This window comes from Aotus nancymaae, unplaced genomic scaffold (genome assembly GCF_030222135.1).
Source record: "Aotus nancymaae isolate 86718 unplaced genomic scaffold, 86718_ANA_hifiasm-v0.15.2.pri h1tg000010l, whole genome shotgun sequence".
Taxonomy (NCBI): domain Eukaryota; kingdom Metazoa; phylum Chordata; class Mammalia; order Primates; family Aotidae; genus Aotus; species Aotus nancymaae.
Window position 1 is genome coordinate 69,390,120 of NW_026988421.1, and position 12,264 is coordinate 69,402,383.

A 12,264-nucleotide genomic window follows, 5' to 3' on the forward strand; every position below is an offset into this window, starting at 1 on the left:
AGGGCAGAGTGCTCTTTCTAAAAAATAATTTTTTTAATTAAACAAGTTTTTGTAGAGATAAGAGTCTATGTCGCCCAGGCTGGTGTTGGACTTCTGGACTCAAGGGATCCTCCTGCTCCTTCCAAAGTGCTGGGATTACAATAGGCGTGAGCCACTGTACCCAGCCCAGATTTCTCTTTTTATGACAAAGTGAAAAATCGGAGTCTTCTTTTTTCCCCTTCTGAGTTATAATTTACATAGCACACAAAGTGTGCAATTCAGTGGTTTTTAAATATATTCACAAGGTTACGAATCCACAGAGTCGTGCAGCCACCACCAGTATCTAATTCCAGAACATTTTTATCACCCATCATCAGTCACTTCCCAAGTGCCCAGCCCAAGACAACCACAAATCTGCTTTGTGTCTATACAGATGTCCCTGTTGTGGATAATTCACGTAACTGGAATCATAGTTTGTGGTCTCTTGTGGATGGTTTCTTTCATTTGCTGTCATGTTTTTGAAGTTCATCCACATTATAGCATGGATCAGTACTGCATTCTTTGTTATGCTGAATAATATTCCATCGTATGGAGAGACCACATTTTATTTATCCATTCATCAGTCAGTGGACCTTTGGATTGTTACCAGTTTTGGGCTGCTATGAATATTCAGACCCCAAGTTTCTGTGTAGACATATATTTTCAATTCCCTTGGGTGCACACCTAGGAGAGTCACTGAGAGGTCAACTGTTAGCTATGCTTAGTTTTTTGAGGAATCACTAGGCTGCCTTTCACAGTAGCTGTATCATTTATTCCCACCCACAATGTATGCGGGTTCCAATTTTTACACATCCTGGATGAGGCAGATTTTAACTCAGACTTGACAGGGCTGGAATAACATCAATAATGACCACAACAGCGACCAAGCACCTCACACACAAGGGCACGTGGTGTCAGTGCCTTCCACGCAGTGTCTTTCAGCCTCATGACAGCTATACAAGCCAGTTCTGCTACACTGAGAAGCACCGACCTCACACTTTCTAGCAAGGCTGTGGGGCTTCCCTTGGACTGCCATGGAGCCACATATACAACTGAAATGATGACTCTCTCAAGGAAGAACAGAATCCAAACTAAACCCCGAGGCAAAAGGTTCCTTGAGCCAAGTGTAGATCAAGGAGAGAAAACTGCCAGCAGGCAAAAGTACAAGAAAACAAAGCACAAAGCAGGGTGCAACTGAAGCCAGGAGGGGTAGCCTGCCCTCAGGTGGGGCAGGTTACCGCAAGCACCTCAGGGCAGAGAAGGGGCTCCAACTCTTAGAGGGCCGTCCCCTCAGGCAGCTTCCCAGGAGCTCTGTTTCACCATAGCACCTCCATCCTTAGCTGCTTCACAGGCAGGATTCCGCCAAAGGATTTCTTTTGAGGTTAAAAATATTTTTGCCTCCTTAGAAACGGAAAACCTGCAGTGTTTAAATCTGTTTTTCTCTAGGAAGCTCCACTGACTTATACAAGGAAGCATCCCCGCAGGGGGAATGGGTTGTGGGCAGTACTGACCAGTGCAAGCACGGCACTCTCTCCTCTCTCATTTCATCCTTAGAGAAATGCTCCAAGAGCACCACCCCCACCTCCTGAACCTATAAAGGGTGGGAAGGGTGTTGCCGCAGCTTCTCTGGGCCAAGCAGCAGGTGCGAGGAAGCAGTCTTCCTTCTTCCTGCTGCCAGCTTTCCATTACCAAGGCTCCGTCAAGACCTACGGGCTAAATACCAACCTCTACACCAGCCACTGGACCTGACCTCACACAACCAATTCCCCGAATCAGAGGGAGGCACAAAAATGACCTCTATAATAGCTCCAAGTATAGCCATCTTAGGGTCCCTTGCTGAGCCTGCATAAGACCTCAGTCAATATCAGAGAAAGAAAATAGCAAGTTTTTCAACAGAAGCAAGCTTTTCAATGGAATATGGTTTACAATTTTAAAAAATACTGAAAATAGTGCAAGAGTCAGTCAATAGCAGACTGGTTAAATCAATTATGGTGCTTCTCTGTAACTCAATACTTTGCAGCAGTTAAAAACAAGAAGTAGAATTTGTACTAAAATAGAAATATACCTATCATACATTTATTTATTTTATTTTTTGAGACAAAGTTTCGCTCTTGTTGCCCAGGCTAGAATGCAATGGCACAATCTTGGCTCACCACAACCTCCACCTCCCGGGTTCAACTGATTCTCCTGCCTCAGCCTCCCAAGTAGCTGGGATTATAGGCATGCGCCACCACACCGGCTAATTTTGTATTTGTAGTAGAGACAGGGTTTCTCCATTTTGGTCAGGCTGGTCTCAAACTCCCAACCTCAGGTGATCCACCTACCTTGGCCTCCCAAAGAGCTGGGATTACAGGCGTAGCCATCGCACCTGGCTATTTTTTAGTTTTTATATATTGTTTGGAGACAGTTTCACTCTGTCACCCAGGCTGGAGTGCAGTGGCATGATCTCAGCTCACTGCAACCTCTGCCTCCTGGGTTCAAGCAATTCTCATGCCTCAGCCTCTCAAGTAGCTGGGATTATAGGCACCTGCCATCATGCCCAGCTAATTTTTGTATTAGTAAAGACAGGGTTTCACCATTTTGGCCAGGCTGGTCTCGAACTTCTGATCAGCCTCGGCCTCTCAAAGTGCTGGGATTATAAGCATGAGCTACCATGCTTGGCCGCACATCATATATTAACTTAAAAAAAAAATGTTAGCAACAAATGTATTATATATCACTGCATTGTAAAGGGTTCCATGTTCTTTCTTTTTTTTTTTATTGTAAAGGGTTCTGTAAGTACAGATACAAATTTTAAACTTTTCACTGTCAGTGCATTCATGGTAATTATTTCTATGGAGCAGAAATTTTGTAAATTTCTATATTGTTTATTTTGTTATTGTTACAAAACAAATATTAATTCTGCAATTAGAAAACAATAGTATAAAATGGAAAAAAATTTAAAAAGGCTCAGCACGGTGGCTCACATCTGTAATCCCCCAACTTTGGGAGGACAAGGTGGGCAGATCACCTGAGGTCAGGAGTTTGAGACCGGCCTGGCCAAAATGGTGAAGCTCCGTCTCTACTATTAATACCAAAAAATTAGCCAGCCGTGGTGGCACACACCTGTAGTCCCAGCTACTTGGGAGGCTGAGTAATTGCTTGAACCCAGAAGGTGGATGTTGCAGTGAGCAGAGATCATGTCATTGCACTCCAGCCTGGGTGACAAGAGCAAAATTGTCTCAAAAATAAATAAATAAATGTAAAATTTTTAAAAATGGAAAGAGAAAAAGCCCGTCTCCTTTTTTCTGAACAATTAAGCCTTAAATCCATTAGGAAAGACAGAGGAAGACAGGGACCTACACTCGGGCAGGTCGCTCTAGAGGGGATATCACAGCTAGCACAGAATAAGGAGGGGGTGTTGGCATGGCATGAGGAGGCCAGGCCTGGCAGAGAGAAGGCACGGGGTGGGAGAGCCAACAAAGGGTCAGAGGAGATGCGAGTAGGAAGGGGGACTGCAGAGGGCATGGGAGGTGGCTACACAAGCAGGATTGACCAAGTAAACAGACTAAGAATAACAGGAATCAGCTGGGCGTGGCGGCTCACGCCTGTAATCCCAGCACTTTGGGAGGCTGAGGCGGGTGTATCACGAGGTCAGGAGATGGGGACCATACTAGCCAACATGGTGAAACCCCATCTATACTAAAAATACAATAATTAGCTGGGCGTGGTGACATGTGCCTGTAGTCCCAGCTACTCAGGAGGCTGAGGCAGGAGAATCACCTGAACCCAGAAGGCAGAGGTTGCAGTGAGCTGAGACCGCGCCACTGCACTCCAGCCTGGGCGACAGAGCGAGACTCCATCTCAAAAAAAAAAAAAAAATGAATAACAGGAATCACGTTTGTCACTGCTGTTTTTAAAGCGGGTTACAAAAATAAAAAGGGTGAAAACCAAAATGAACCTGTGGTCTTGAATTAGAATTGAAACTGTCAGTGTAAACTTATGGCTTTCAATCTACATGTCTGATATAGAAATAGAGATATAAATACGTGTGTGTATGTATGTGTGTGTGTGCCTGTGTGTGTGTGTACACTTAGCTACTCCCTACTCCTGTCCACTGACAGGGCCAGGAAACAGTGCTAACCCAAGCTACAAGCACATCCAGCACTTGGTTGTGTGTTTTTTTCAGATACAGGGTCTCACTCCACTGCCTAGGTTGGGATGCAGTGGCATGATCATAGCTCACGGTAACCTCAGACTCCTGGGCTTCAATGATCCTCCCACCTCAAGCTCCTGAGTAGCTAGGACTACAGGTGCACCATCATGTCCAACTATTTTTTTTTTTTTTTTTTTTTTGTAGAGAAAGGGTCTTGCCTCAGCTGAAGCAATCTTTCACCTTGGTCTCCCAAAACCCTGGGATCACAGATGTGCGCCAACGTGCCTGGCCCGGCATTTACTTCTCAATACTACTCTCCATTAAAAGGAATGAGGACTACTTGGGAGATACGGCCAGTCTCCAGGGGCTGAGCCTACCTGCTGCTGCTGAGCACGGAGGTCACCGATCTCCTTCTGGTCTTCCTCGTGGAGCCGCTTCATGTCCTCCCACGATTGCTGCAGCAGGTTTCGCTCCCGCAGCAGCTGCCCGTTCTCCCGCCTCAGCATGTCCACATCATCCTTCAGCCGAGTCTGGTCACTCAGGAGCCGGCTGTGGAGTGTGCTGAAACACGCCACACACACTCAGTGAGCCCCGGCCGGCCCCTCACACCCCAACCCAACCCAGGGCATCACCAGCCTTAGGTCCCAACACTCCCCATAGATATCAGACAGGAGCCAGTGGCAGCTAGGTCTGCAGCACTCAGAGGCAAGCCAAAACCTGCTAACAGACCAATTCCAAAAACATCCAAATCACCTTTTACAAACCTGACACCAAAAAGGACACACGTATCTCCAGGGAAGGGAGACAGGCACCTTTGGTACAGACCTAGTGCCTCCAAATACTGGGGCCTAGGCAGATATCAGCAGGTGGGCAGGCAAAGACCCTCAGAGGGGTGCTGGGAAACCAAAGGGAAACACCCTGTGGGCCTATCCTACAGGAAGAAGCTGCAGTATGGCTCCTGGATAGAGACCCAGAGACCTGCCTGACTCCTGCTGCATGTTCTGAATTACTTTCCTGCCTGCCAGGTCTCTAAAGCTGGCAATAAAATGTGAAGGATTAACAGCCTTGTATTACACTTAGGAAAACTGGGGCCCAAAGGCACAAATCCACCTGCTGTAGGCAGACTGCTTGCTGAGTGGGACGGGCAGGACTAGAACCAGAACCCCTGGCTCAAGTCCCAAGAAAAGAAGGGCAAAGGTAGCTGTCTGTGGGTATTGGGGGCCCTGGCCAAGCAGGCCTCACTCACTGGTAGAAGTCAGTCTCCTTGGCCACCTCCTCACACCTCTTCAAGGCGTTGGTGTGCTGGTTCTGCAGGCTCTGCAGGTCCGACATAGCCCGCACGCATTGGATCTTCAGCCTCTCGTAGTCAGGATTCAGCCTGTGGTAGGGCCTGGCCCAGTAAGCAAACGGCCCCATGAACACAGGTTCCAGGATTCACACGGACAGGGGAGCCAGGTCCTGGATTAGGCCAGCCCAGTGGTTCCCAAATACTGGTCTCCTGTGCACCACACACATCTGGTTGTTGGTTAAACTCAGATATCCTGGCCTCACTCAGACCCACAGAATCAGAATCCCCAGGATGGAGGGAGCCATGGTTGCCTGAGCTCCCTGCATGGGCCTGGAAAGCTGAGAAGGTGCAGACTTGTTCTGCAGGACCTCCCATGAGTCTGTGCAACAAGTCTGAGTCCACCAGAAACCTGTGATGAAATGTCTCCTCTCTTTGGACTGGGCGTGGTGGCTTATGCCTGTAATCCCAGCACTTTAGGAGGCCAAGGCAGGTGGATCACTTTAAGTCAAGGGTTTGAGACCAGCCTGAGCAACATGGTGAAACCCTTCATCTACAAAAAAATGCAAAAATTAGCCTGGTGTGGTGGTATGCACCTGTAGTCCCAGCTACTCAGGGAGCTGAGATGGGAGGATCACTTGAGCCCAGGAGGTCAAGGATGCAGTGAGCCAAGATCACACCACTACATTCCAGCCTGGGCAACAGAGAGGATCCTGTCTCAAAAATAATAAATAAATAAATAAAATATTAAATAAAAGAAATTTCTCCTATCTTTAGAATAATGACTCTCAATCTTGGGTACGCATTAAAATACCAATGCCCTGATCAATTACATTAGCATCTCTAAGGATAAGACCCAAACATCAGGATTTTTTAAAACCTCCCCAGGGGATTCCAATTTGCAACCAAGGTTAAGAACACTGGCCATAAGCAGTGGTTCTGAGTGGAGTTCCCAGACCTGCAGCACAGTATCACCTGGGAACTTGTCAGAAATAGACGTTCTCGGGGTTAGTCCCAGCCCCAGCCCTCCTGAGTCAGATGCTCTGAAGGGAGGGAAAGAGAGGTCATGATCTGTGCATTAACAAGCTCTGTGGGTGATTCTGGTGCAGAATCTGGTGCTCAAACTTGAGGACCCTTTTTACAGAGCGGAGGTCAGCAAACTTTTTTTTTTTTTGCAAAAGGCCACAGAGTAAATACTTTAGGCTTTGCACACTATATAGTTTCTGTTGCAACCATTCAACCCCGCCTTTGTAGCAGAAAAGCACTCATAGACACTTTGTAACCAATGAGCATGGCTGTGTTCCAATGAAACTTCATTTATAAAACAGGCAGTGGGCCACCCTTGGCCCGTGGGCCATAGTGTGCCAGCTCTCATGTGCTAGCATAGCACATCCACATCTTCACTCATCCTGTCTTTGCGCCAACTGACTGAGGGGCATATCCTCATGAACACAAGCTTGGGGATCAGGCTCTGCAGCCCTGGCATAATCCCAGAGGCACAGAGTGCAGAGGCACAGACCCTTGCTCCTGAAAGGAACAGGTGAAACTGAAGTGTTTGCACCAAGCCCCTCTCCCCTCCAGACCTCTCTACCAGCATGGGAGCTAAACGATAAACCACTCTCTGGCCCTCCTCCTCCCCAGAAAGTCCTCTTAGATCATGCAGGTAGATAAAGACTCTCTCTGCCCCACCCTACGGGATATCTACCTCTAAATCACAGAAGAAGCAAAAATTTTCTTCAAAGCAACAAAGACACCAGGTAGAATGTGCTGTTTAAAACACATCATGAGGGGCCAGATGCTGTGGCTCATACCTATTATCCCAACACTTTGCGACGCCAAGGCAGGAGGATCACTGGAGCCTAGAAGCTCAAGACCAGCCTGGGCAACATAGAAAGACCCTGCTGCTACAAAAAAATTAAAAAAAAAAAAAAAATTAGCTGGGCATGGTGGCACACACCTGTAGTCCCAGCTGCTCAGAAGGCTGAGGGGAGGTTCACTTGAGCTGGGGAGGTAAAAACTGCATTGAGCCATGATTGCACCACTGCATTCTAGCTCAGGCAACAGAGCAAGACCCTGTCTCAAAAAATAAAACACGTATGTGGCAAGGAACAATTAATGTGTTTACCAACCACATAAAACTTTACTCAACTTGGGCAGGTTTAGGATACAGTGGTAGGGATACACACACACACACAAAACACACATGAGCCCACCTTGCAAACAAGCATACCACTATCAGGGGCCTCTCCACATGCGTGATGGGGACCTGCCCCATAAGCCTGTGGGTCCTGCCTCTGGGAGACATTCCTGGAAGTGAGGTGGGGGCAAGGGGACACTCAGGCAGTAAAGCCTGGACCCCCAGGAGCTAGAGGGTGTCTGGGGGTGACAGCACAAGCATCGGGCTGGCAACCCCAGCCATGGGGCCCGGGCAGGGGAGATGGCGCGATTACTACCTCTTGTCAAAGGCTGTGCCGTGCGTGGCAAAGGCCAGGCGCTTGCGAAGCTCATTCCTCTCCCGGGTCATGAGCCGCAGCTGGATGGAGAGGTTCTCCACCTTCTCGTTCACTTGCCGGTCAGTGAGGAGGGGTGGTGGGGATGGCGCCTTCCCGGTGGTGCCTGTGGAAGGGGAATAATAAAGTGAACTCGCCTTCAGCCGGCATTCACTAGGCGCCCAACACTGTTCTGAGCTGTTGACTTGTGTTAGCTATTCATGCCACCCCAACAAGTGGGTCCTCTTAGCATTCCCCTTTCACAGGTGAGAACGCTGAGCCACAGAGGGTAGCAGGTGGAACTGAAACAGTCCAGGCCATCTGATTCCAGCATCCAAGCACTCAACAACCCCAGTAACCACCCCAGCAAGGACCCTAAAGATGCCCACTCTCTCTCAAACCTGGCTTTCACACCTCCAGGATGCGACTGTTTTGACCGTAATCCTTGCATCCTCCCATGCTTCAGAAATGCCGGCTGTTAACCACCACTAGGCATGGCACATGGAGCAGGACAGACCAACCTGTGCCCTGAGGAGAGTGGAAGACCCGGCTCCAGGAGGAAGGCACACCTGAAATCCAGTGACGCTACTAAAGACCAAGGCAGCTGGGGCCCAAGGGCTGTGTCCCCGCCCTCCCTGACCAGGGCTGGACACTGCACAGCTCCCTTTTGCAAGCCGTCTACCCGCCTGACAGACCTGCCCAACCAGCCCAGGCGTGCAGGCTAAAAGGAGGCTGCTGGCTCCCAGTTGAGGTGAGTGTGACGCAATGCAAGCTGGTCCTGATGCCTCTGGGTGCTTAACCCTCACCAGCCCTCATCACCCCTCCTAGGACTGAGAGTCCTGCAGGGAGCCCCACACCTTATGTTCCCAGCAGGCAACAGCCACTGCTGCCACCACCGTCTCTGACAAGATCCAAATCCATTTCTAGGAAGAAAGCACCTCATCCCAAGAGAAGAGACTAATCCATGGTGCTTTTATATTGAACCCTGTCAATACGTCTACCTGATATCCCGCCCAACCCTTAGAGGAGCTCACAGCAGCCATCCAATGTGTGGATGGGATCTGGCGGGGTGACTTGTGTCACAAGACACAGTGTTTGTTCCACAGTGGACCCACAATGCACAAAGGGCATGAGGCATGACAGGTCTTTTGACTCTCTGTGGCATCCTGACCACCCCGTCTCACTGATCCTTGTTGGCCAAATGTTCATGCAAACCAACAGTCCCCTAAGACAAAAGCTGGGGCCTGGGGCCTTCCAGGAGGGCAAGAGAGGATGGGGAGCTCAGCACCGGGCATGACAAGCCAGACCACAGTGGGAAGGGAGAGCCTCAACTCCCAGCGCTGTACTTTTCAGTGTTTTCAGGCTGTGGAACCCCAACCACCTGACTCCAGCACCCCCGAAATGCACGACAGTCATGTGCCAAATAACGACATTTCAGTCAATGATGGACCTACATGTTGGACGGTGGTCCCACAAGATTATAATGGAGTTAGAAAGAAAATAAATCAAAAAAAAAAAGATTAAACCACATCTCCACAAAGAAACACAAAAATTAGCCAAGTGTGGTGGCTCATGCCTGTAATCTGAAAACTTTGGGAGGCCAAGGCAGGTGGAATCCCTTGAGCTCAGGAGTTTGAGACCAGCCTGGGCAACATAGTGAAATCCTGTCTCTACAAATACTACAAAAAAAATGAGCTGGGTGTGGTGTGGTGGCACATGCCTACAGTCACAGCTACTTGGGAGGCTGAGGTGGGAGGATCACCTGAGCCCAGGAGGTCAAGGCTACAATGAGCTGAGATCACACCACTACATTCCTGCCTGGGCTAGACACCAAGAACTTGTCTCTAAAAAATAAAAAGATTATAATAGAGATGAAAAATTCCTGTCACCTAATGACATCTTGCTGATCCTGACCCTCTGTAGCCCTAGGCTAATATATGAATGTATTTGTGTCTTAGTTTTTAACACAAAAAAGTTTTAAAAGTACAAAAAAATTAAACATTTTTAAAACAGGAAAAGCCTACAGGATAAGGAAAGAAGATATTTTTTACAACTGTACAATGTTTGTGTGCATTCTTTTTTTTTCTGGAGATAGGGTCTTGTTGTCCCCCAGGCTGGAGTACAGTGGCGCAATCTTGGCTCACTGCGACCTCTACCTCCTGGGCTCCAGTCATACTCCCACCTCAGCCTCCCAAGTAGCTGGGACTACAGGCATGTGCTGCCACACCCAGCTAATGTTTTTTGTATTTTATGTAGAGACAGGGTTTTGCCATGTTGCCCAGGCTGGTCTCAAATTCCTGAGCTCAAGGGATCCACCTGTCTTGGCCTCCCAAAGTGCTTGGATTGCAGGCATGAGCCACCGCACCCGGCCCAATGTGTTTGTATTTTAAGCTAAGTGTTATTACAAAAGAGTCAAAAAGTTAAAAAAAAAAAAAAAGGTTTACAAAGTAAAAAAGTAAGCTACAGTTTATTATTGAAGAAGGAAAAATATCTTGTGTAAGTCGAATACAGCCTAAGTGTATAGTGTTTACAGAGTCTACAGTAGTGCAGTCATGTCCTAGGCCCTCACCTTCACTTCCCACTCACTCACCCAGAGCAACTTCCAGTCCTGCAAGCTCCATTCATGGAGGTGCCCCATACAGGTGGACCATTTTTTATCTTTTATTCTGTACTTTTGCTGCACCTTTTCTTTTCTATGTATAGACACACAAATACTTACCATTGTGTTACAACTGCCTACCATATCCAGTACAGTATCATGCTGCACAGGTTCACAGCCTAGGAGCAGCAGGCCACACCATGTAGCCTAGGTATACTGTAGATACCATCTTTGTGTAAGCACACTCATGTTTACACAACGACTAAATTGCCAGATGAGGATGCATCTTAGCATGTGTCCCTGTCATTAAGCAACACAGACTGTGTTTAAAGCTACCAGCACCATGACAACCAGGATTTCTGTGCTCCAGGCTACACCTGTAGGGTTGAAATATTCTCTGGAGGCGAGGCCAGGGGTCAGCATCTGCTCTCCCCAAAGGGGTCTCCTCTACAGCTTCAGAAGTCTTCCCACACCTTTCTTCAAGAGACCCTCAGCTTTACTGCAGCCCCCAGCAGTATTGCGGGTCAGGCAGGTGATGGTGCAGTGTCATCTGACTGACCGTAACCTACCTGACTCTCTGTAACCTACCTGACTCTCTCCATAACATACCTGACTCTCTCCTCAACCTACCTGACTCTCCATAACCTACCTGACTCTCTCCGTAACCTACCTGACTCTCCATAACCTACCTGACTCTCCGTAACCTACCTGACTCTCTCTGTAACCTACCTGACTCTCCCGTAATCTACCTGACTCTCTCCATAACCTACCCGACTCTCCATAACCTACCTGACTCTCCCCATAACCTACCTGACTCTCCGTAACCTACCTGACTCTCTCTGTAACCTACCTGACTCTCCGTAACCTACCTGACTCTCTCTCTAACCTACCTGACTCTCCATAACCTACCTGACTCTCTCCGTAACCTACCTGACTCTCTCCGTAACCTACCTGACTCTGTAACCTATCTGACTCTCTCTGTAACCTACCTGACTCTCTCCGTAACCTACCTGACTCTGTAACCTACCTGACTCTCCGTAACCTACCTGACTCTGTAACCTACCTGACTCTCTCTGTAACCTACCTGACTCTGTAACCTACCTGACTCTCTCCGTAACCTACCTGACTCTCTCCGTAACCTACCTAACTGTCCGTAACCTACCTGACTCTCCAACAAGTGAAGCTTCCTTTGAACATGCCTGCTACTCATCCTCTAACTAAGCCCAGGGGGAAGTTACGTTCCAGGCATTGATTTCAACTTCACAACAACCTTGCAGGTGTATACTAATAGCATCATCCCCATTTCACAGGTGAGAAAACTGAGGCCCAGCAAGGTTAGGTGATTGACTCAAGTACCTAGGCAGCCTGGATTCGGAGCACACGTGCTTCACCTTCATGCCTCGCTGCCTCCCAAATAACAACCATCAGTAGCACGCACTTCATGACTGGCAGTTTTTGTTTTGTTTAAACAGAGTTTTGCTCTTGTCACCCAGGCTGGAGTGCAGTGGCACAATCTTGGCTCACTGCAACCTCTGCTTCCCAGGATTCAAGCGATTCTCCCTCCTCAGCCTCCTAAGTAGCTGGGGTTACGGGCATGCACCACCACATCCGGCTAATTTTTTGTATTTAGTAGAGATGGGGTTTCACCATGTTGGCCAGGCTGGTCTCAAACTCCTGATCTCAGGTGACCCACCAACCTCGGCCTCCCAAAGTTCTGGCATTACAGGCATGAGCCACC

General features: G+C 48.4%; 1 protein-coding gene across 4 annotated transcripts in view; it reads right to left on the reverse strand.

Moving 5' to 3' along the window:
• DLG5 (discs large MAGUK scaffold protein 5) overlaps window positions 1-12,264 on the reverse strand; it is a 151,004-nt gene that overhangs the window by 59,686 nt on the left and 79,054 nt on the right. For 3 of the 4 annotated variants that reach the window (XM_012466284.3, XM_012466285.2, XM_012466287.2), the window contains exons 3-5: window positions 7,892-8,054; window positions 5,400-5,543; window positions 4,531-4,714 (exon numbers count right to left, since the gene is read on the reverse strand). In XM_012466284.3, coding sequence (XP_012321707.2) covers window positions 4,531-4,714; window positions 5,400-5,543; window positions 7,892-8,054 — 491 coding nt within the window. The remainder of the gene's footprint in view (window positions 1-4,530; window positions 4,715-5,399; window positions 5,544-7,891; window positions 8,055-12,264) is intronic. The other variant, XM_012466286.2, reaches the window with a different exon arrangement.